The sequence below is a fragment of the Oryctolagus cuniculus genome, chromosome 11 (genome assembly GCF_051225735.1).
Source record: "Oryctolagus cuniculus isolate XC-2025 breed Fujian yellow rabbit chromosome 11, ASM5122573v1, whole genome shotgun sequence".
Lineage (NCBI taxonomy): Eukaryota > Metazoa > Chordata > Mammalia > Lagomorpha > Leporidae > Oryctolagus > Oryctolagus cuniculus.
Window position 1 is genome coordinate 28,576,987 of NC_142877.1, and position 23,362 is coordinate 28,600,348.

The following is a 23,362-nucleotide window of genomic DNA, read 5'->3' on the forward strand; positions in this document are numbered from 1 at the left end:
GGGGTTGACATGACTCGGTTCAGCCTGGAGCCTGGAGGCTGGAGGCCCTCACCAAGACATAGCTTAGCTGCCTCCAGCCCTTCCTGGGCCCCTAGAAAAGCCAATCTCTGAGAGGGACTTAGGGGGCCCAGGCATCCACTTTGAGTAGACCATTCTCTGGCTAGGAGTGCCCAACCCCAAGGACATGCAGAGCACGGGGCAGGGGCCACTTCCAGTCTCACCTCTGCTCAGAGCTCACAGTGTTCCCTTAGGTCCTTAGTCCTCAACCCTGCCCAGATGGCCTCAAGCCTGGCCTTAAGAGTTCTGAGAACAGTCTCTGGCCTGTGGCAGTGCACGTGGGTGGTCAGAACATTCCCCCACTGCCGCACTCCCTGTCGCCCAGCTCGGCTGCTTTCCTGGGAAGTGCCTGTGCCCCCATCCAACTTCCCGAGTGGTCTCAGGCAAGTGATATCTGGCAGGCCTGCCTGGGTCACTCTAGATGGAGTGTCACCTGCAGGCAATGCCCAGGCCACTAGGGAGGGGGTGCCAAAGAATCCCAGGGCATGCTTGGGTGGGCGTGGCACAGAGCTTGGGGCAGGGCCCCCTTGTTTGCTGCTCAGCTCCTTCTGACCTGGGCACATGCTATTACCACCTCCCCCCACCCGCTTTTTTTTAAGGTTTATGTATTTATTTGGAAGGCAGAGTGACAGAGACCTTCCGACTACTGGTTCCCTCAAATGCCCTCCAGAGCCCGGAGCCCCATCTAAGCCGCATGCGGGTGGAGGGACTCAGTGCTTGGCCATCCTTGGCCACCTCCTGGGCATATCAGCAGGAAAGTGAATGGCAGGTCTCAACCCTAAGGACTCCCACGTGATAGGGGTATCCCAAGCCGCAGCGTAGCCCAGTGTACCCCAACAGCAGCCTCTTGTTGACTGCAGCCGGCCAGCCTCACAAGCAGCACTGGGAAGGCTCATGTCACTGCTGCGCTGACAGGTACACACGGACCCTGGGCAACCACCAAGCGACCAAGCCAGAAACCTGGCACCATCTCCCCTCCGTCAGGCCAAGCCCCCGTCCCACCATGCCCGTTGTCATGCCGTCACTGTGCAGTCCTGCCCCTGCCACCAGGTATAAAATCCAGGAGCCACAAAGTTCAGGCTGGCTCAGAACTGCCACCCTGACTGATGCACCCGTTTCCAGTCTCCTCTCCACTGCCAGCGCTGTCTGCCCTGATGGTCCCTCCAGGCCACAGCCCCTCCCTCCCTCCAGGCCCCTGCACTTGCTGCTCCCTGCAGGTTCCTGACAACACAGCAGAGTGAAGGCCTGGATATCCACGTTTCACTGTGGGGCCGACATCCACCACAGCGCTAGAAGTGACTGCTCACAGGTGACACTGTACAAACGTGGCCCCCTTCACTCCACTTGCCCAGAGACTCCCCTCCCAAGTGTGTGTGTGTGGAGGGGGGCAGCGTGTGGAAGCATAGAAACAGAACTTTATTCTCTAGTGTGCGTACAGCAAGTTCCTTACACAATCAAGGAAATGGTTCCTCTTTCAGGCATCTACTCTTTTATCAAAAGAAAATCCATCCTGCTTCGTCTCAGCCTGGGCAGCTCCTGCCCTGAGCCAAGGTCCTGACCCAGAGCTAAGGGCTAACGGGGAGGGGGGTGGACACACCCCGGAGCCACCGTCATGCCAGCTGCCCTAGGTCCGGGAGACAGCTGTGAGAGGGCGCAGCACGGAGCAGCCACGGGACAGCCCTACCTCCCCACACGGCCAGAGCGCAACGGGCAGAGGGGCCGGCCGTGGCTAGGGTCTGCCGTCAGGGCCTGTGCTCGGCGTCCATGGCGTCCAGGTATTTGGCTTCAATGATTCGGGGTAGCAGGATGTAGCTGTAGGGGGACGGGGGGAAGCAAGAAGATGAGCGCTGGGGCAGAGGCGGCAGGCGCCCCGCCCAGCCCAGCCCAGCCCAGCCCTCGAGTGCCTGCTTCCGCCCGTACCGGATGGGAATCATGGCAATCATGATGAGCGGAAAGATCATCTTCATGTAGGGCAGGGAGCTCATGCCGAAGGCACAGAGCAGCAGCAGCTGCAGGACCTGCAGGCCCGTGAAGTAGTGGATCTTCCTCTGGGGCACCCTCCGGATGTAGTGCGTGGGCGGGTAGGAGGTCTGCGGGCAGCAGGTCCGCGTGTGGGCGGCTGTGGCCCAGCTGCCCCGCCGGCCCCACACCCTTCCCTCCCGGGGCAGGCACGCACCTGCTCCTTGAGCAGCAGGGCCACCCGTTCGAAGAGCTGGTGGCCGTCCAGGGAGGTGAGTGCGATGTAGAGGAAGAGGCCGTAGAGCACGGGCTTGGGGATCCACTGCAGTGGGAAGGGCAGCAGCAGCAGCGAGAAGCCCACCAGGACGCTGGCACCCAGCGAGGTCAGCCGCGTCTCCTTCACGTTCACGATCCTGCAGGGCCCCCTCTGGTCACCCAGGCTTTCAAGGCTGTGCCACCTCCGGACCCTTGCCGCTAACGGGACATGCCTCCCTTGGCCTCACACGGCCCGCCGCTCCCTCCACCCCAGGGTCCACAGGGCTCCCGCCACGGGCCTCCAGGGGCCACGCCCACACTCACGTCTCGTAAATGTGCCCGTTCTCCACACGCTCCTCCACCAAGGCCAGTGCCCGCACGTGCAGAGGAGAGTGGGGGTAGGCAGCGTGGAGCCAGGGCAGCCCAAACAGGGACAGCCCGGTGTTGATGATGGCGAGGAGCAGGAGGTCCCAGTGGTAGGCAGTGCCTTTCACCAGCCTGCAGCAGATGGGCACCCATGGGCAGAGCCCGGCTGGCCCTGAGAAGGCTGGGCATGCACCCTGCCCCGCCCCGCCCCAGTACCTGTTCTCTGGTGCGTTCACCAAGGCAGCCACCAGGTTCTGCTCGATGAAGAAGAGGAGCGAGAGCAGGAAGCCAAGGCCCATGGCACTGCAGATGGCCCCCAGGGACAGGGAGTGGATCTGGGCCATCTCAAACAAGTTGTCGCTGGGGTTGTAGCGGAACTTGCTCACTGCGGCAGGGGCAGGCTCCTGCTTAGTCCGCAGCCCCGGGGAGCAACCCCGCGCCACCCCAGTGCCACCCCAGCTCACTCTCTATTTCCTGGAAGCCGTAGGAGCTGATGAGGGAGAAGGTGAGCACCGCGATGGGCAGGGCACAGTCGGACAGGATCTCACGCACGTAGGGGTGCAGGTAGGGGCTGCGGACAGGGGGCAGATGAGCATGGCCTGGGGGCCGCGTGGCCCTGGCCCTCACCCGAGGCCTCTCACCTCTTCTTGAACTGGTACAGGGTGTAGCCCAGCCAGAGCGTGCCCAGCATGATGAGCAGGCTGAGCACTGCCGTGGCCTGGCCGGAGTGCTGGGCGCCAGGGCTGCCCCCCGCAGCCAGCTCCGTGGGGCTGGCCAGGAGGCTGCTGTTGAGGGCAGCGTGGAGGCTGCCGTTGAGTGCGGTGCCAGCGCCCAGCAGGCTCCCCAGCGGCGAAGTCCGTTTTGTGTAGTGGGAGTGCCCGTAGTAGTACTTCCAGAAGACTGTGGATACAGACCTCAAGCCTCAGCCATCTGGGCTCTGGGAAGTGGGGTGGAAGGGCCCTGTGGGGCGGGGTGGTGGCAGAGGGGTCCAGAAGGAAGAAAGGGCTTCTGGGGAGAGGTAGCGGGGGAGAGGGGAGCTCTGGCCTCCTTTGCTAGCCAGGACCCTACCCTGCACCGCCCCTCCCCGCCAGGACCCTACCCTGCACCTCCCGCCCACCCTCCTTTCACCCCTGCCGTGTCCCTGTCCCGTGGGATACCCCATCGCGCCTGGCCCGGTACCTCTGCCCCACCTCTACTCCTGCCTGGGACAGCCCTGTCACCCTCCAGCACACGGGGACGCTACTCTCTGCCAACCACGACCAGACTGCCCCAATCAAGCCACAGCCCTGAGCCCCCCATCTCAGCCTGGCTCCCTCTGCAGCAGGCGGCCGACAGCTCTACACTCACTTTTGACCATGCCCTTGACGGCGTCCAGCACGAACGTGCTGGAAATGAACAGGGCGATGACCTCCTCTGTGGACCTGCGGGAGGTGATGTGCACCATGAGGCGGGGGGCTGCTAGTGGGAACGGGATTGGGGGCTCCCTGGGCCCCAGCCTCCTGGGTGCCAGGGCCTCGGAGGCTGCTTCGAGGCTGCCCTGGATGCCCTGCTGGAGAGTTCCGGCAGCTCAGGGCAGGCTCCGTCACCTCTTAAAGAGACTCATGACCAGGCTGAGGTTGAAGAAGGCGTAGAGCGCCAGGAAGAAGCTGTTCCACAGGCCCGTCCACGCGTAGAAGGAGTTGAAGTCCAGGTTGTAGTCGTCACAGATGACTCGGATCACTGCGGCGGCAGAGCAGGGCAGGCGTCAGGGCCTGGCTAGCGCCAGGCACCTGGAGCACCAGCTCCCGCCTCGAGCCCCACTGCACCCTGGGTGTAGATGGCCAGGGGCGCGGTTGTCAGCAGGATCACCAGCGGCTGCCCCGAGAAGAGCGCGTACAGGAGCCCCCCGATGCTCTGCCCAGCTATGGTCTTCTGCACATCTGTGGAGGGGGAGGTCAGGTGGGCACCGCAGCCCAGGGCCCTGCCCGGCCCACAGGCACCAGCCCCTCACCAATGGCCCCGTTCGTGTTCTCATCGTTGAGGGACCCGAAGGCGATGGTGGGCAGGAGACAGGCGAAGTAGAGGAACAGGGTGGTGGTGATGTATTTGCCCACGGCCTTGTTTTTCCCGATGATGCCTGGGAATGGCAGAGGGGCACAGGGTCAGCTGGGGACGCAGGACAGGTGCACGTGGGGCCCGAGAGGCGGAGCTCTGGAGGGGCCGCGGGGCCACGTACCATCGGTGAAGTCCAGCGGGTACACAGGGAACCTGCGCTCCATGTCCTCCCAGATGCCCTTCCCAAAGGGAACAAAGTCCTTGCACTTGGGGGGCTGGGAGAGAAGACAGAGGCCTGTGAGTGCTGCCCGGGCCACGTCCTCCACCTGCCCACGGCCCCTGGAGCCGGTACCTTCGGGTGTTTGTGGAGCTGCAGGGAGACCATGCTGTGGTCCTTTGTCTTGGGCGTCACCACGGTGAGCAGCTGTCTCTGATGCACCAAGGCCTCCTTGAACTCCTCCTCCGTGCGGGTCCGCAGGAGCTTCTGGCGGAAGGCGATGTCGGAGAACATGGTGGCAAACGTGCGTGCCACCTCCATCGCGGTCTTGGTGCTTTTCTGGGGACGGAGGATGGGAGAGCTGCACTGGCAGCCCCTGCGGAGCAGCGGAAGGCCTGCCTTGCCGAGCACGCCCAGGCATGCCCCAGGGGTGGCGGGCGCTCCCCAGGGAAATGGTAGGTTCCTTCCTGAAGCTCAGGCTTCAGTGTGGCTTGCCACAGTTGCCACCAGCTCAACAGGTCACTGGCACTATCACGGATCTAGGGTTTTTCTTATAAACTCATGAGGACTTCCTAGAAACTCAGTCTCGAGGCCGACGCTGTGGCATAGCAGGTAAAGCCACTGCCTGCAGTGCCGGCATCCCATATGGGCACCTGTTCAAATCCTGGCTGTTCCACTTTGTAACTCTGCCATTCAAATACATACATACATACATTAAAAATAAAAACAAACAAACAAAAAAAACCTGAGTCTCGCACTAAGCAACAGCTCCCGGCTAATGAAAACGCAGTGCCGAAAAATGCTCACCAAGCGTCATGGCTTTTTGGCTTTCAGAGGGCCCTCTCCCTCCTTCTCACCATGGTCAACTGTGCCCACATGAACTACAAACTCCACCACAGCAACCTGCTCACTCCCCAGCCCAGGTCCCCAGGGAGCCGGGTCCCGCCTGTGTCACTGGGCTCCGGCATGCACAGGACACGTGAGAACAGGCTCAAGCTCCCCCGGTCGGGGACTGGAGGCCTGCCCCAGGCCCCGTGCAGAACCCCAGCCCCTAGGCTCTTGGTCCTGCTGTGCTGCCAGCTGCCCCTCTGCCCTCCTCTCTCGCCGGCTCTGGCTCAGGCGAGGCGGCAGTTCACAGCACATCTCTGAGATCCCGGGGAGGGACGTCCCCCCAGAACCCCTTTATCTAGAGACAGCTGGAGGAGGGGGCCTGAACCAGAGGCAGGGGCAGAATCGTCAAGAAGCTAATGGCAGCTTAAGCGTTAAGGCCTCCCTGTGGCATGGGAGGGGTCTCACGATTTCCTGTTCAGGATTTTAGAACCCTGTTCCTTACAAGACTCTGCGAATCGTATCAGCTTCAGCCCCACAAAAGCAGGGGTCCCTGCCGGGTCTAGAAGGCTCAGCCAATACTAACAGCAGGCAGTCAGATGCAGGGGCACGGTGGGTAGCAAGCTGGGGTCATGATCATTACTGAAGCTTTTATCTCCCTTCAGGAAGGAAACACGGGCCAACATGGTGGCGCAGCAGGCGAAGCTGCTGCTTGTGACGCTGGCACCTCGGTGTGCGCTAGTTTGGGTCTCAGCTGCTCTGCTTCCGATCCAGCTCCCTGCTGCTGTGCCTGGGAGAGCAGTGCAAGATGGCCCACGTGCTTGGGCCCCTGCTCCCAGTGGAAGACTTGGATGAAGCTCCTGTTCCTGGCCCAGCCCTAGCCGTTGCAGCCATTCGGGGAGTGAACCAGCAGAGGGAAGATCTGTCTGTCTCCTCCTCTCTAACTCTGCCTTTCAAATAAATATATATTTTTTAAAGACGGGAAATACAAGTTTCTGGACAACCCGTGGGGTCACAGGACTGGGGGACGGGGGTGCCCCTAGCGAAGACGGGCAGAGATGAACCCCGTGGGACACATGCTCCCCGAGAGGGCGGGGCTGCCCCCGCCTCTGCTCACCATCTTGGGTGGGGCCAGCACCAGGATGACAAAGCGGACCTCACAGGAGTTCTCGCCCCAGTTCTGCGGGCGGACCAGACGGCTGATGCACACATGCCGCTTCTGCAGGGCCTTCATGGTGCAGCTGGCAGGGCAGGGGAGCGCACGGCGCACAGACGTCACCCCTGGGCGCCGGGGCTCCCCCCACCCGGAACCCCCAACCTTGACCCCTGGTGACCTCTATGAGGGAGGGAAAAATAAAAAAGCCAGATGAGATGGAAGACTTGGGCCCTGTCCTCCCAGGTGGCATGCCACCAGCACTGAGGCACTCTCGGGTAGGCCAGCCTCTGTGGTGGGGACAAGGGGCTCCAATGTGACAGGGTGGGGATGAGGGCCTGGTGACTCACATGACGCAGAGCCATGACTGCTGGTACTGCACCCCCGTGACCGTGGCAGTGACGCCCTGGATGGTGTCCGACAGCAGGTGGACTGAGGACGGAGTGGAGGGGCGAGGTGAGCCGAGCCCCTCCCGGGTCTCCCCTGCCCAGGCAGGAGACAGGCCCTACCCTTGCTCTCCATGGCGGTCCCGGCGTCGGTAAAGAGCTTGGCCATGAGCAGGTCCAGGTTGCAGTCAGGCTCGGTGTTGTCGGGGTCCTGGGCGAAGCGGCTCAGCATGGTGCGCAGCACGTCATCCAGCGAGGTGGCCGTCTCGTTCAGGACGATGCTGGCCTGCGCCAGGAAGCCGTCGAGGTCGCGGTGTGCGCGGATCTCCTCCTCGAAGTTCTTTAACTTCAGGTACTGTGGGGACCGCGGGCACTGCTGTGTCTGCCTGGGCCCTGCTCCACGGGGGCCTCCCCCGTCCACCAAGGGCCCACAACCATTCCAGCAGGGAAGGCCTGGCCTGGCTGGCCCCGGTTGTGGGGGACATGGGAGAGGCAAAACAGCAGCAGCGAGAGGAATCCCAGGGAAGCGGCCCTTTGCACCCCGCACTGGGGCCCCCACCCACCCTGCCGGATGGACCCTCACCTTGCGGGAGGTGTGCAGGAGCACGCAGCCGCCAGACGTCACTTCGCTGTCGGCTGGAGGAAAGCAGGGAAGGGGGGAGAGAGGGCTGAGGGTGCCACCCCAAATCCAGGTCCCGCCTGGTGGGTGAGGGGCCAGCCCTGCCGCTGCCCCCAGCCCAGCCCGCTGCCGCCCCCGTACCCGACTTGGACGGCTGCACCTGGAGGTTGACATTGACAAAGAAGCGGATGCTCTCGCCAGACACGATGGAGGAGTTGACTGTGTCGAACGCCTCATCCCCCAGGCTCTCCTCGTGGGCCTCGGCCTCGGCCTCGGCCGGGTCATCCGCGTCACACTTGATGTAGCCTAGAGACCCAGCTGCCACCAAGACCCCCACTGTAAGAAGAGACTCCAAGCCCAAGGAGCAGGAACCCCCGGCTGGCCCCTCGGCCCACCGTGTGCACTGGGAGCGCCTCCTGAGGCCAGGAGCTGGCAGCCCGGGGCCCCCGGACTCTCAGCGGCCTCCTCCAGCCTGGGGACCAGGGCCCGCACTGTCTGTGTGCACCAGACACAGGGCACGGTAATCCAGGTCAGACCGCCTGGCCCCTGCCTTCACACAACAGATCAAGGGAAGGCAGAGCCACTGCAGTACCTGATGACCCCCACCCCACCCCTGCAGCCTTGACGGCACGGGGTCCGAGAGCCCCTCCTCCCAGGGAGCGCAGGTGAGGCGAGAGGCCCGGCCCAGCCGTCACACAGGGCATATAAGGGCCTCATCTCAGCCCTGCCTCCACAGCGCCCACAGTGGATGAGGGATGTGTCACGGCGCCCTTGGGATGTGGGACCCCACAGCAGAGTGCCCACTGCTCCTTTCCCTTGGTCTCCTCTCTCTGTGGCTGCCCCACAGCCCAGGCCCCTTCCTACAGGAAGACTTCCTGGTAACATGCAAATGATCCTCTCTCCTCTGAGCCCTGCTGTAGCTTGTGCGGTCTATGCACAGTCATGGGCCTGGCCTGAGCCCCCTGCTACCCCTGCCTGACACTTGCTCCCCAGGCCAAGCGGCCAGCACCGTGCATACGCGAGCACTTGTCCTCCAGGCCGGGGCCACCTGCCCAAAGGGCCGTCTTCCCGGTGACTGGGACTCCTCCTCTAGGAAGCCCTCCTGGACACCTGCCTCTCTCCCAGCCCAGCAGGTCACTCTTTAGGACAGAGGAGGGTCAGCAGCAAGTCTACACTGGCCAGGCAGTGACTCATCCTGACTCACGTCCACTCTCGCCATCCAGTTTCCTCTGCACATCCCTGTCCCTGTCTCCCTGATGTCTGGAGCTCAGCCTGTGCCCCTTCTGGGCAGGAGGGGCTGAGTCTCCCACATCAAGGCCCCTCAGGGGGTGGTGGTGCACACGTGCACTTGCGCGCGCACACACACACACACATACACCCCAGCTCTGGGCCTCAACAGCACCCAGAGCCTGAAGAACTGTTAGGTCAAAAGCTGCCCAGCCTGGGACGGGTGTCGTGGCACAGTGGGCTCAGCTGCCACTTGGGACGCTCATATACCGTATCGGAGGGCCACTTAGTGTCCCGACTCCTTAGCTTCCAATCTAGCTCCTTGCTAATGTGCCTGGGAGGCAGCAGGTGCTGGCTCAAGTACTTGAGCCTCTGCCGCCCACATGGGAGACCTGGATGGAGTCCCTGGCTCCTGGCTTGGGTCTGGCCCAGCCCTGGCCGTTGTGAGTAAACCAGCAGATGACGCGCACTCTCTCTGTTACTCCTTCATATAAATAAATCTTTTTTTTCCCAAAGATTTTATTTATTTACTTGAGAGAGTTATAAAGAGAGGAAGAGACAGAGAGAAAGGCCTTCTGTCCACTGGTTCTCTCTCCAAATGGCCACAATGGCTGGAGCTGGGCTGATCCAAAGTCAGGAGCCAGGAGCTGCTTCTGGGTCTCCCATGAGTGTGCAGGGGTCCAAGCACTTGGGTCATCTTCTACTGCTTTTCCAGGTCACAGCAGAGAGCTGGACAGGAAGAGGAGCAGCCGGGATTAGAACCGGTGCCCATATGGGATGCTCTACCTCTCAAATAAATAAATAAATCTTTTTTTTTTTAAAGACCTCTCATGCTTTCTCTCCCTCTCTTTCTCTGCAGCCTGCCTTTCAAATAAGCAAATAAATATTTTTTAAAAAAGTTCTGCCTGTTTTTGTATGGAGCGCATGATAAATGCCTTCCTCTCCATTCAAGGTCCACCTGCCTCCCCCAGCCCCCGCCACTTCTCTGGGCCCTGCTTGCCTCAGCCTCAGCTCCTGGATCCTCTAGTTAAGGACCTGTCCAGACGACACCACCAGGTCCCGCAGGGCTCCTACAGTGCAATGTCCCCACTGCCATCTTACAGCCCAGCCGCACCCCTAAGCTGCCAGCCGGCCCCTGCTTTACAGAGCCCCCGAGCCTGAGGGCCCCAGGGAAAAGCACACTGCCACTTCGACTAAGCACCATCCCGCAAAAACAACCCTCTGATGGTCAGACCAGCTCGCTGACTGGGCACGGCCCCGGGTCTCAGGGAAGAAGACAGCTAGTATAAGCAGGGACCACCAGCGCACGGAGCAGCTGTAGTTGTTTAAAGGGACAGCAATCCCTGCTCTGCTTCCAATTCCAGTTTCTTGCCATGTGCACCCCGGGAGGCAGCAACTGATGGCTCAGGCAGTTGGGTCCCTGCTACCCACATGGGAGAGCCTGAAGGCTGCTGCAGACATTTGGGCAGTGAGCCAGCAAATGGAAGATCTCTCTCTCCCTTTCCAGTAAATAAATCTTTAAAATAATAAAAATCAAGGGACTGCAGCCCCTCCCTCCAGGGTGTGTCCAATGACCAGGACACTCTAACAGTGCACCATGGGAGAGCACAGTAGGTGGCTCCTGGGGTCCAGGAGAGCAGGGAGCCTGCCCTCCAGGGACCACCCACCAGTGCCCAGCCTCACCAGCTGTCCTCACTACACCACAACCTCTTGGGAGGGGGGCTCCAAAGACATTCCCCATCAGCAGTGGGCCAGACGGGTGGCCCAGGCCATGGGTACACAGGTGGGTGGGCTGGGGGCCCTAGGGCTGGCTGGCCAAGGAGCTGACCATGCACACATCTGACAAGCACTCACCTGAATCTTCAACGTGTCCATTCTGTGACATGGCGGGAGAGGAGTTATCTGCAACGGAAGCCAAAGACATGTCACCAGCCAGGTGGACCAGCCCTGGCCAGTCTCCTGCGCCCACCCCACCCCACCCCTGCTGACTTCTTACCTTACCCAGAGACCCAACTCCCGCCACCCGGGGAGAAAGGGGCAGGGAACAGCACTAGGGAGGGAGCCCCCTGGCCCTAATGGAATGAATTAACTTCCTTGGGCCACGTGCTGGGGGCTGCGCAGGTGGCAAGGGTGAGGAGGGGAGACGTTTGCCCCAGCGCCTGGGCCGGGGCCCAGCTCTGCGCTCGGTGCTCCCCTCTGAGGCCAGGCTCGGGGGCCATAAGCATCCACAGCACGTGCAGTTCTCCCTGAGCCTCAGTCCCTGGCGGGCCACGGGGGAGGCGGAGGTGTGTGAGGAACACACGGGGGCGTGCTGCCCGCGCAGAGCCCCGGATGGTCCCGGCTGTTTGTGCGAGGAAGGAAGGGCGGGGCGGGGCGCCGGCACAAGTGCAGAGGTAGACGGCTCCAGACGGGAGACTCTGGGGGTCTGGGGGCCGGGTGCGGGCCGCACCCCGGCGAGAGGCCGGCAGGAAGGTGTCGTCTGGGCGCGCAGGGACAGCGGACCTGGAGGATGGGGCGCACAGCGGGCCCCGCGTGCAGCTCAGGGGCCGTACAAACCCCAGCTCCAGGCCGGGAGCCCGGGGGCCCGGGAGTGGGCGGGCTCCCCAACAGCTCCGGGCGGGAAGGTGCCCGCCGACGGACAGAAGACGAGCCCTTCCGAGGCGGCAGCGGCTCGGTTCCAAAGTGCCCGGAGCTCCCGGGTCCTGGAGCCCCCGCGGCTCCACCCCGCTCACTTCAGAGCCCCCGCCCCTCTCCCTCCACATGTCCCCAGAGAGGCTGAGGACCTGAAGACGGCGCGCGCAGAGCCCTCAGCGCGATGCGCAGCGCCCCCGCGCCCTCGCCTTCGCCCTCAGGCAGGAGCCCCCGGCCCCGGGTGGCGCAGCCCACGGCATCCACGTCCCCCCCGACGGCCGCGCGTTCCCGCCCAGCCAGGTTCGGCCGCGCACACTCGGCGGCCCTCCCTCCGCGCCCGCAGGAACCGGGCACCCACCGCACGGCTGCAGATGGAAGACGCGCCGGGCGGCCGCGGCCATGGCCTGGGCCGCCTGGCGCTCTCGGACGGCCGCACGCAGGCACACGCGTCCCGGCTCTGGAGCTTCGAGACCCCGGAGCCCAGCGTTGCGGGCGGGAGCCGGCGACACACCCCCGACCGCGTCTGGGTCCTAATGCCGCTCCGACGCCGCGCCTCGAGCGCGAGGCCGGGCAGCCGAGGGCGGGGTCCCGTGCGCCCGCCCCGCGCCCTCACCCGTGGGAGGGCTGCCCGACGCCAGGCCAGGCCGCGTAGACTCGACTCCTTTGGGCCCTAGCGTCGCGAGGTTAGGGGTTGGGCGGGGCTGGGCAGTTTCTGGAAAGAAGTTCGAGGTGGCCCGGAACCGCGGGGCCCTGCCACTGCGGAGGGGCGCGGGAGGGCTTCCCGGGCATCCGCTTTAAGGACGCCACGGGCCTCCGCCCCCTCCCCGCGGCCGGGGGCCTCGGCAGGGCCACACCCGCCGGCTGCCCCGCCTCCTTCATTCATCCCGTGGGCTCGGGCCGAGAGCTCTCCTCCTCCTCCAGGAAGCGCGCCCCGACTCACTGGACGAGCAGGCGCGCATTCCCTGGGTCCCGCCCTGGCCCGCGGAGCCGGCCCCCCTCCTGGCTCTGAGGCTTTGGGTTCGCTCGCCCGGCGCCTCGCAGCTTCTCTTTGCTTCCCAAAATGGCCCCGCCACCCGGTTTCCCGCCCGAGACCGGGGTCCCCTGCGAGTGGAGCCAGGGGGGCGCGCGCCGCCATGGGGTCTGGCAAGTGCAGCCGGTGCGACGAGCCGCCGGGCCTCGGAATCACCGGGGAACACACACCTTGGCAAACCGCGACGTCTCCCTCCCCGCCCGCGGGGTCCTCCGGAGACATGGTCCTCCGCCACAGAGAAGGCCGAGGGCGAGCCACCCACCGGCAGGGCAGCCCCCAAGAGCTCCTGGCGCCTCGAAAGCACCTCCTGCACCGACGGCAGGAGGGAGGCTGACCCAGTTTTCCCTCCCCGCAGCACGAGGAGCGAGCCGTTGGGTGCTGTCTGGAGAACTGGGGTTGGGGACAGCCCTGAGCACGCGCTCAGTGCTCCGAGAGACCTTGCGGGAGGGACCCCCTTCCTGGGGGCGAGCAGGCCCTGTGAGGGGAGACACCGGGCCACCTCCGCGCTCTCCCGTACCTGAAGCCCTGGGTATGGTGGCTGGAGGCGGGGACGGAGCTCCACTGACCAGGGAGCAAGACAGAGGGAGGCGCAGGGGCTGCCCCACTGGGCCTCTCCCAGCGCAGGCTGCCTTGGCTTCTGCACCTGCCTCCTAGCGGCTCCTGAGCTCCTGGTCCTCAACCAGCTGTGCCAAGAAACCGCCCTGGACTGGAGGGGCAGCCTCCCATTCCCTTTAGCACCTGGGGTCTCACGGGTGAGGAATAAGGAGCCACGGAAGCCTTCTCTGGACCCTCCACCCGCTTTCTTCTGCAGTGCCGGCCCTTGCCCTGCAGTTCTGTTCCTCCCCGAGGCCCGTGCCCCTGCTGCCTCCAGACTCTGACCGGCGCGGACACAGGAGGTTTCATGCTTCCGTCTTTCTGCCCACCTCCAGCCTTCCAGGGCAGACGCTCCAGCCTGGGGGCTCCCGCCTGCGCCCAGCTGTGTCCTGCCCAGCACAGGGATGCTTTCCCTCATTCCCACGGCGGGGGTGGGGTGGGGTCCTCTGGCCCTGCTGGGTTGTGGACACAAAACACAAAGCCATGCCTGCTGGGTCCCATGAGGCACTTTGTGGTTTCCTAAAGCACTGTGGGGGCTGGCGTTATGGCGCCCTGGGTTAAGCTGCCCCCTGGGATTCCATATTCCATGTGAACACCGGTTCAAGTTCCGGCTGCTCTACTTCCGATCCACCTCCCTGCTGACGCACCTGGGAAAGCCAAGTCCTTTGGTCCCTGTACCCACGTGGGAGACCTGGATGGAGCACCTAGCTCCTGGCTTCAGCCTGGCCCAGCCCCAACCATTGCAGGCATTTGGGGAGTGAACTTGTGGATGGAAGATCTCTGTCTCTTCCTCTCACTGTAATGCTCCCTTTCAAATACATACATAAGTCTTAAAAAAAGGGGGGGGGCAGCACTGTGGCATAGTGGGCTAAGCTTCTGCCTGTGATGCCAGCATCCCATATGGATGCTAGTTCCTGTCCCAGCTGCTCCACTTATCCAGCTCTCTGCTATGACCTGGGAAAGCTGTGGAAGATGACCCTAGTGCTTGGGCCGCTGCACCTGCATGGGAGACCCAGAAGCAGCTCTTGGCTCCTGGCTTCAGATCAGCTCAGCTCTGGCCATTGTGGCCATTGGAGGAGTGAACCAACGGATGGAAGACCTTTCTCTGTTTCACTCTTTGTAACTCTGCCTCTCAAATAAATTTTTTTTTTTTTTTAAAAGCACTTTGAACTCAGTTGCCCCTTATGCCACTTATCTTGTCTGCAGACTTGAGAATCTGGGGTAAGGGAACTATATAGAAACTCATTAAAAACCAAAGCACTCAGGGCAGGCATTCAGTGCAGTGGTTAAGATACAGCTTGGGACACCGCATACCATATTGGAGTGCTTGGGTTCAAGGCCCTGCCCTGCTTCCACTCCAGCTGGCTGCTAATGCTTACAGGAGGCAGCAGGTGACGGCGCAAATATTTGGGTCCCTGCCACCCACATGGGAGACCTGGATGGAGTTCCCGGCTTTGGCCTGGCCCGGCCACAATTGTTGTGGTCATCAGGGGCATGAACCAGTGGATGGAATCTTGCTCTCTCACTCTCTGCCTTTCAAATACATAGAAACGTTAAAGCAACCTAAGCTCCTTGTTGCTTTCCCTCCATCCCAGAGCCTCACAGCCCTGACTCAGAGCACAGCCTGCTTGCTTCTTCCTGCTCCTGTGCCACCTGGGCCTGTCGCCCCGGCCAGACCTTGAACGCCCTGAGAGAGGGGCTGGGCTTGTCCCTCACTAGTGCTGCGCCAAGCACACTGGGTGCTCAGTAACCCCGCGGCACGCAGTCCCCAGAGGCGGGGAGCCCGCCGGATGGCCTCCTCTCCAGCCACCCTCCACCCCCACACAGAGTCCTGCTGATGCTTCCGCCCCCTTTCTCACCTCATGCTCCGCGGACATTAATCAGTCCTTTCATTTCTGCCTCTGCCCTGTCCCATCTTGGCCGCCCTCCACTTCCTTGGACCCTTGGCAAGCAGGGCTTCCCACACCTTGCAGCCGGCAGCTCGCCGTTGAGTCATTTGGGGTTTACAAGCCTCTTGGGGCCTCTGTAGGCTGCCCTGGCCTGCGTTCCCAGCCCCTCACGGCTGCAGCTGCGTCACCCCCTTGTCGTTCCTGGGGAGGAGGCGGGGTACAATTCCCAAGCCATCCCTCCGTCTGGGGACTTGTCATGTCGGGGTTATTTGTGACAGCCTCATGCCTGCGGGACTGGGTTCATGGGTTCAGGATCCCACTGAATCAACTCCCAGATTCTCCCTTGTGTTCTAAGTGGATCCCAATAAACCGCCAATCTGTCTCCAATTCCTTTTTTTTTTTTTTAAATGCCTTTTATTTTTACTTGTTTGAAAGGCAGAGAGAGGAAGAGGCGAGGGAGAGAGAGAGGGAGAGGGAGAGAGAGAGAGAGACTTCTATCTGCTGTTTCACTCTCCAAATGCCCACACAGCTGGGACTGAGCCGAGCTGAAGTCAAGAGCAGGGACCCAGGAATCTGAGCCATCAGCTGCTGCCTCTGAGGGTGCACACTGGCAGGAAGCTGGAATCAGAGCAGAGCCCGTCCAGGAACACAGGCACTGGGATATGGAAAGCAAGCATCTAAGCAGCCCCCAATGCCCACCCCCATCTCCAATTCTTGGTTTAAGCCATGTTGCCCCCAAATGTCTTAGCCCCCCTTCCAATTTTTCTATTTATGGGGGTGCAGAATGAGACTGGGCATGCTAGTAGCATCTGCCTGCCAGCCTCCTCTCTCTCCTGGGGGCGTCTGCAGGCCCATAGAGGGGTGGGAGGGTGACCTTTTAATCCCAACTTACGCAGCAGTCAGCCTTCTCTCAGTTGCCCTCTATCCCCACTGACAGATCTGGGCCCCGGTATGGGCAGCCAGGAGGGTAAGGATCCCCTGCTCCCCTCAGGGTGACTGTCCTGTGCCCCTTCGCCCCAGCCCATGCTTACCCTGGGCAGGGGTCTTAGAGCTCACGGATCCTGTCTGCCCAGCAGACTGCTGGGCAGGCTCTGGGTTCCAGCTTCTCAGGCAAGAAACACCGGGCACAGGGATGTGAGCAACAGGTCTGGAAAAGATGCCACAATGCTGGCCCCAAACCTGCCCACCGTCACCTCCCCAGGCCCCACTCCAAATCCCATCACTTGCTACCCTGGTGACCTAAGCTTCCCAAGGCGGCCTGTCTCCTCCCGGCCAGCCTTTCACTCCTTGTATCCTTGGGTCTGCCCCACCCATGGGAGCCTCTCCAGGCCACGCCCTTCTGCTGGGGTACAGAGAGCAGGGGCAGGGCCCAGGGCCTGGGCAAGATCTCCAGGCTCTTTGAGCGCCTGATCATGTTCATCTATAAAACAAAGAAGTTGAAGTAGAGAATTTTTAACCAGAAAATTCCACAAATTTTTAGTCTTGAATTGAAATAGTCTCCCTTATCAAACCATCTTTCCTTTTCCTGTTGTCTTTATTTCTTATTATTTGTGCATTCATCCAGGCATGAAATTTCAGAGATGTAAAGCTTCCTAAAAATGTGACACCAGGGGAGGAAAAAAAAAACTAAACGTCTTTATCGACGCAGGAACAGGATAAAATGACATATTCACGTTTTTATCTGGTTAGTACTTTTAAACATTTCATTTGCTCCTTTGACATAAAATCTATTGTCCGTAATGCAACTTCTTTCACCCGAACTGTCAGTGCAGGGCCTGGGGCGGCAGGAGTAAACTGTGCACAAGTGCATTTATTTTTCTTCAAATTTTGAGAGGATGAAACACAAAAAAAGCTTTTGGAATTGTTTCAAAACATTGGGTTTTTTTCCACTTTGGCTTTTTCCACTTTGACTTCAAGGTCATCCCCCTGGTTCTCGTCTAATTAGTCATGCTGTCTTGTCAGTTGTTCCTCAAAGTGGCACTCCACCTGGTGGCCTCTCATGGCCACCAGGGAGCAGCAGCAGCCCCTCCCCCACGTTCAGTCCACTTGATCTTTATTTAAGACCAAAAGGATCTTCAAACTCCCAGGGAACACTGGTGTCTCTGGGTGCACTACCCAGAAAATGATCATCTTTTCTCAATCTTCACAGGGAGAGGGATTATCTTAGTGACCAGAATGCTACTGTTTTGAGATTTAATTACATATTTGAAAGTCAGAAACGGAGAGACAGAGATTGTCCATCACCTGGTACGTTCCCCAGTTAGCCACAATGGCGGGGCTGGGTCAGGCTGAAGCCAGGAGCTTCACCTGGATCTCAGACCACGTGGGTGCAGGGGCCAAGCACTTGGGCCATCTTCCATTGTTTTTCCCAGGTATTAGCAGGAAGCTGGAAGGGAGGTGGAGCAGCTGGGACTTGAACCGGCACCCATATGGTGCTGGTGTTGCGAGCGGCAGCTTATCTGCCCCACCACAACACTGGCCTCAGTGGCTACAGTGTTTTGAACCTAATCTTTTACTTCTCTTGGTTAAAAAATCACCATGGGGTAGGCATTGTTGTACAGTTGGTTAAGCCGCTGCCTGTGACACATGCATCCCATGTAAGTACCTGTTTTGAGACCCCGCTGCTCCACTTATGATCCAGTTCCCTGCTAACATGTCTGGAAAAGCAGCTGGAAGATGGCCCAAGTGCTTGGGCCCCTGTACCCATGTAGGAGTCCCAGAGTTCTAGACTCTTCACTTTGGTCTGGCCCAGCCCTGGCCATTACAGCCATTTGGGGAGTGAACCAGTGAATGGAACATCTCTCTTCCCCTAACTCTGCCTTTCAAATAAGTAAGTCCGAAAAGAAATGACCACCACACCACCACCACAATGGAAAGGCTGTTTCCTATGACAAGACAAGCAGCAAGCAGCAGGATTGTGGAAATCAAGTAGGTGTCTCATCTAACAGAGAGGCCTGCAGGGGGCCATGCACCGCTGCTGGAGGGGAGCAAGCACTTAGCAGGGGGCAGCTTCCAGGGGCCTGGGGGGGGGGTGTGTGGAAATACACAAGGACCCACGGCCAGGCCAGTTGGAGTACCCTGTTCTTCCTAACCACTGTGACTGGGTCAGAGAAGGGAATGCAAGCCTGGACTGTGGGGATGCCGCTCGAGGAGGCTGGGTCTTGCTTTTGGGGTGCTGGGGTCACAGTGACGTAGAGGAAGCTTAACACTGGGGAAGAGTGAGGGCCCTGATGATGTCTGGAGTCCCGTGCCCAGCTGGACATGAAGCTGATGCCCCTGTGGACTCTTCTTACAGGAACCAAGCTGCTCGCTTTCCACTGTGGGATGCAGGTGGGGCAGTGGCCATGCTTTGAGCGACCATCGCCTCTATCTCCCACAGAAGTCAGTGCACCAGGATTTCCCTGTGCTCCGTGGAGGGCCCTGGGATTTTCAGCAGCTCTGCTGGAGATCTGCTCTAAACCACATTTTCCATGTCTTGTCCTCCAGGGTGCCCTGATTCTGGGGCTCCTGCTCTGTCCAGAGGTGCTCAGGTCTCCTCCCTTCCTGTGGCTGAGATGCACCCCTCTCCTGTGCCAGGTGTCCTGCCCTCTGGGGACCTTGACCTCAAAGTTCCTCAGCCAGGAAGCCCCCATTGTCGTCTCTCCTCCCTCCCCGTGTCCTGGGGGTTTGGAGGAGGCACAGCACAGAAGCTCCATCAAGCCTCAAACGCAGGAGCACAGGCTGGGAGGCAAGAGGCTGGAGGAAAGGCACAGTGAGGGACACAGTGGCACCGCCTCCCCAAGTCTATCAGCCCCTCCCAGGCCGTGTTGTGTTTGGTACGTCCAAGAGCAAGTGATCTCATCGAACTTCCAAACCCAGTACCTCCGTCCCAACCGTCAGGAAGGCGGCCTATGGGGGCTGAACCCTCCCTGGCAGGGCACTTCCTCTTGTCCCCAGGCCCCTGCCATGTGGGTGTCACAGGAAGCAAGGTGGTTACAGCCCGGCGGCGCCTGCAGCAAGTGCCGCTCCCAGCCAGGCTACCGGTCTTCCTCTCAGCTTTGCCGATGGTATGTGAGCCGCCGTGGAGCCCACAAAGGGCAGCGCGGCCAGGGGGAGGGCCACGGAAGCCGAGTCTGCACCGGGCACAGGGGGCTTCCGCCTTAGAATTTGCTGTGCTACGGCTCGCAGACTGAACACGGCGGAGGACAGCGGCTGTGTCACCCATACCAGCAGAGGGCCGCCTGGCGGAGTTGAATCGGGCTGGGGGTGCCCACTGGCACTCACGTTTTTGCCTGGGGCCCCGGGTCCCGTGCTCACAGCTGGCTTCCTGGGGCCCTCCTGGAAAGTGGCCATCGCAGGCGAGGTGGTTCCTTCCAGGCATTTCGTTCTCCGGGCCCCTGCTGTGTCTGTGTGCAGGGGCGGCTCCTCCCGCAAGGGCCCCGGTGGAGAGGCGCCCGCCCGAGGCCTGCTCTGCCTCTGCGGCACGGATGCAGCCAGAGCCTTGCTTAGTCAGTGATAGTTTATTGGTCCTTAGTGTTACATCTCGATTACCAAGGTAAATTCACATACACAACTGCAGGTAAAAACATGTCAAATAATATAAAAATAAATTGAAGACTACTTTTATATATTTACTGAATTAAGTAGTGTAATAAATACTATAATAAGCAAAAAGCTTCATTCACACAATTCAGTTTCACTGAAGTTACAGTAGTGTTTGTAAATATGAGTTTTAAAATTTAAGTTACAAATATTAAAGCACTGAAAAACTAGTATAAAAGTGAATTTTGGCACGTAAGTGAGCTCTTATGTCATTAGTATTTGACAACCTGGGACAATGTAGAAGTCACATCTCACCTACTTTTTGAGGTACAGCGATCCAACTAGTCAGCAACATGGCTGAATACTTAATAGTTTACAATCTTTGAGTTGAACTTTTCCCTTTTGAAAAAAAAGCCCAAAGAGCAACCCCGAGCTTATTACTGTGCAAAAATTCTCCAACATCCTAATAGAATTTAGGATAGTATTTTTTCTTGCAACCTTTAGGGCCAAGATCCAGGTCCCAGGTCAGATGCCCCCTCGGGCTCAGCAGGGCCTTGGCTGCAGCCCCTTCCTAGGGTGATCCTGTTTTTCTACAATTTCTGTCTCTCCTTCCAATCAAAAACAGAAATATCCCACATCAAAATAAAGATAACCCATAACTTCAGCGACTTCAACATTATCTCACACACTCTGGTGATAAGAACTGAAGCTGCTAACAGGAAAGCCGGCCAAAGCATGCACGCCCAGGGGGACTGCTGCTGTCCCTAGGAACCCACCGCCTCGCTGCCGGTTCTGGCCTCCACTCCTCAGGTGAAAAGCTACAACACAGTGTCACGGCCTTCCTCCGGGGATGGGGACGGCCAAAGGTCCTGCTCCCCCACAGGGAGGAGTCAAGTGGATACTGTCAGTGAAGGTTCCGGAAGGGGCAGTGCAGGGGCAGGCATCCCCCTCCCCCCGCCAGTCCCCAAAGAGCTCACAGGCGCTGCTGCTGCTCTGCCTTCTCACAGGGGCACAGCAAGCACCCCAGGAACGCCCTTTCTCCAACGTGCCCCTCCCATCCCCGAGAAGGCTAAGAAGCCGTGTTTTTTTTTTTTTTTTTTGCCTTTTTGGCTTTGATACTTCTTAATGTTTCGACGTTTCAATCACAGTTTCATACGCAAGTTGAGGTAATCTCATCACAGTTTCCCTCTGAGAGAGGAACAGGGAGAGCAGGCAGGTTGGTGAGAGAGCATTTCCCTGGACGCGGGTCGGAGAGCAGACCGACACGCAGCGCAGCGAAGCCCACGCGGCGGGAAGGCCTGCTCTCACGGGCAGCTCCGACCCCTCTTTAAAAACTCTTGTGTAGCAGCCAGACTGCCAGGCCAGGGCAGCCAGGAACGGCTTGAGCTCCTAGATTGAGAGCTTTCATTTAAAACTTCCCTACCCGCTTGGAGGAAATGGCCTGCGGTTCCCACCCCCACCCTCCCCGCCCCCAACTTCACTTCTCCCTTTTCTAAGGCTGCTCAAGTCTGAGTTTTTAAAAAGAGCTCACAGAGCTGAAGGAAGCTACAGTAACTCACTGCTTATGAATCAATTGCACTTAAGATCTACGCTACTGACTCTGAGGCAGAGGCAGCCGCTTTGTGGAGCCGGGCCCCTGGCCAGCCAGAAACCAGGGACTCCCAAAGAGGCCTCGGAGCGGAGTCTGGAGCGTGTGGGCTTTTCAAGGAAGCCTTCCGAGGTGCAAGGCTTCTTCATCTACCGTACTTCGAGTTTTGCTCATTTGGCTTCAAATACAAATTGCTTTTTTTTGATACAAGTATGTTTTACTGACAAGCCCTTGGCACTGCACTGCTACTGGCGTGCAGGCCACATGTGCTCCAGCCTGGCTCTCCTCTGTGCCAGGGGCCTTTCTCAGAACCCCTTCTACATTACTGGACAATTTGCTGGTTTCACCTATGTGCTTCTTCCTAAGGCATGCAAAATAATACGTGAAACTCAGAAACGCTGGCAATGCAGGCGGCTGAGGCGCTGAAGTCCTAGCAGACATCACCTAAACACCAGGGCCTGGGACCCCATCCTGCACACACTGATCATGAAGGCTACACACGGGCCACACTTGAGTTCCCCTCTGCTCCAGGGGTGAGCTAGGAACAAAGTCACTGGAAGGAATTCCGACTTCAGAGTCAAAATTCTCTGAAATCCTGGTCCTCAGGAGCCAAATAAGACCAGGGCCAGCAACAACGCTTTGGGGAGGGGGGCACGAGTCTCCTGAAGTTTGTGGCTGAAAAGCAGGCCTTGTTTGGTGAGGCTGGAGCTGGAGACTGACACCCACAAGTGACCAGGCCCCTCCACAGTGAGGCGATGCGTGCCGGCGGGGCCTGGGCCATAGGGTTGTTCTTGTGCCTGATTAGGAAAACACGAGTGATAACAGAAGACAGCTCCAGAACCACCACGGGGGACTGCTTGTGTCAACTGGAGAGCCACACACGTCTGAGCAGCCATGTGCTTCCCCTCAGTTCAGGCTGCCAGGGAAATCCCTCCTGCATCTCAGAACAGGCTGCCAGCCTCAGCCCCAGCTGCTGGCTCTGTGGGCAGGGCTTGTGCTGCCCCGCTCAGCACCAGGCCGAGGCGGCCAGCTCCTTGAATGGAAGGGGTCTCAGCAGGGAAGGCAGGTACCCCACTAGTGACGAGGGATTTCCCATGGCAGCATTTGGAGACTGGGGCCAGGGGTGGCCTGGGCCCCCCACAGCCAGGGTTCCTTCTAACTCCCAGCAGCTCCTCAGTACGGGCCAAATGCTCTCCTGCCCTCACACAGTGCCTCCACAGCCACAAGGAGGCACTGTTAGAGAGAGCCGGGGTCCCGGACTGCCAGCCGCATACACAGGCAGTCCCTAGCTGCTCTTCCTTGAGGACCCCCGCCCCCTCCCCCCCGGGGGCAGGTGATGCTCTTCAGCGCTGTAGAGAGAGGACAGAAAACACACACTCAAGCCAGCACGCACAGGCCGAGAGAACAAAGACAGCCCTTCCAGGCAGGGCCTCCAGGAGAGCCGGGTCAGGTTTCCCTGGTGGACTTGCTGCAGGACTATGGGCCCAGCCTCCCTCTAGAGCTTCTGCTCAAAGAGGTCGTGATACTCCTGCTGCTCCAGCTCGCGGTTATACTTCTCGATTTCCCGGTTGGCTTCTTCCACATAGTCATTCATGAACTGGTCCATGACTGGTAACTCATTAAGGAAGGAAGCCCTGAGCCTGGAGGAGGAGGCAGAAGAGGCCTGCTGGGTCCCAAGGGACCTGTGGGTGGGTGAGTAGTGGGACATCCAGGCACCTGATAGGCTCTTTTATCTCTTGGCAACATTAGAGCTGCAAAGAATGCAAAGGGTGTTGGTGTTGAACCGTAATGAAGTCACAGAACTGAGCCCTGCAGCTGTCCTTAGCACACAGCAGAGCGCCAAGTCTTACACTGTCCTATCCATCTTTTCACAGATTAACTTTGTCTCCAACTTGTAAATCGTAACCTCAGTGACCACAGAAATCAGGGTGCTACCATAGCTGCATTCAAACTATGACCCACAGAATCACAATAAAGGGAGAGTAGATTTTAACAACTCTCAAAGGTC

At 59.7% G+C, this 23,362-nt stretch overlaps 2 protein-coding genes across 7 annotated transcripts in view; both read right to left on the minus strand.

The window, feature by feature from the left end:
- Positions 1-1,452: 1,452 nt before the first annotated feature.
- Positions 1,453-12,270, minus strand: SLC4A11 (solute carrier family 4 member 11). 5 transcript variants are annotated; one of them, XR_016216651.1, is made up of 20 exons: positions 12,091-12,270; positions 10,956-11,003; positions 8,016-8,192; positions 7,839-7,891; positions 7,379-7,610; positions 7,220-7,301; positions 6,834-6,957; positions 5,024-5,227; positions 4,853-4,946; positions 4,628-4,753; positions 4,443-4,556; positions 4,224-4,356; positions 3,985-4,058; positions 3,279-3,574; positions 3,102-3,208; positions 2,854-3,022; positions 2,596-2,769; positions 2,234-2,429; positions 1,978-2,147; positions 1,453-1,869 (listed from the first exon to the last, which is right to left on the minus strand). XR_016216651.1 is itself a non-coding variant. In XM_017341737.4 (20 exons), exons 1-20 carry the CDS (start codon positions 12,131-12,133, stop codon positions 1,843-1,845), a joined length of 2,475 nt encoding a protein of 824 aa, XP_017197226.3. In that variant the 5' UTR covers positions 12,134-12,270; the 3' UTR covers positions 1,453-1,842. The 5 variants fall into 5 exon arrangements, 3 of the variants coding, with proteins under 3 accessions (XP_017197226.3, XP_008254466.3, XP_089164305.1); XM_017341737.4 differs by having other exon boundaries at positions 2,854-2,891; positions 3,279-3,537; XM_008256244.5 differs by having other exon boundaries at positions 3,279-3,537.
- A 7,459-nt stretch (positions 12,271-19,729) lies between these two features.
- Positions 19,730-23,362, minus strand: part of DNAAF9 (dynein axonemal assembly factor 9) — a 126,406-nt gene continuing 122,773 nt past the window's right edge. For both annotated transcript variants that reach the window (XM_070052018.2, XM_089308180.1), the window contains exon 37: positions 19,730-22,962. In XM_070052018.2, coding sequence (XP_069908119.2) covers positions 22,850-22,962 — 113 coding nt within the window. In that variant the 3' untranslated portion in view covers positions 19,730-22,849. The remainder of the gene's footprint in view (positions 22,963-23,362) is intronic.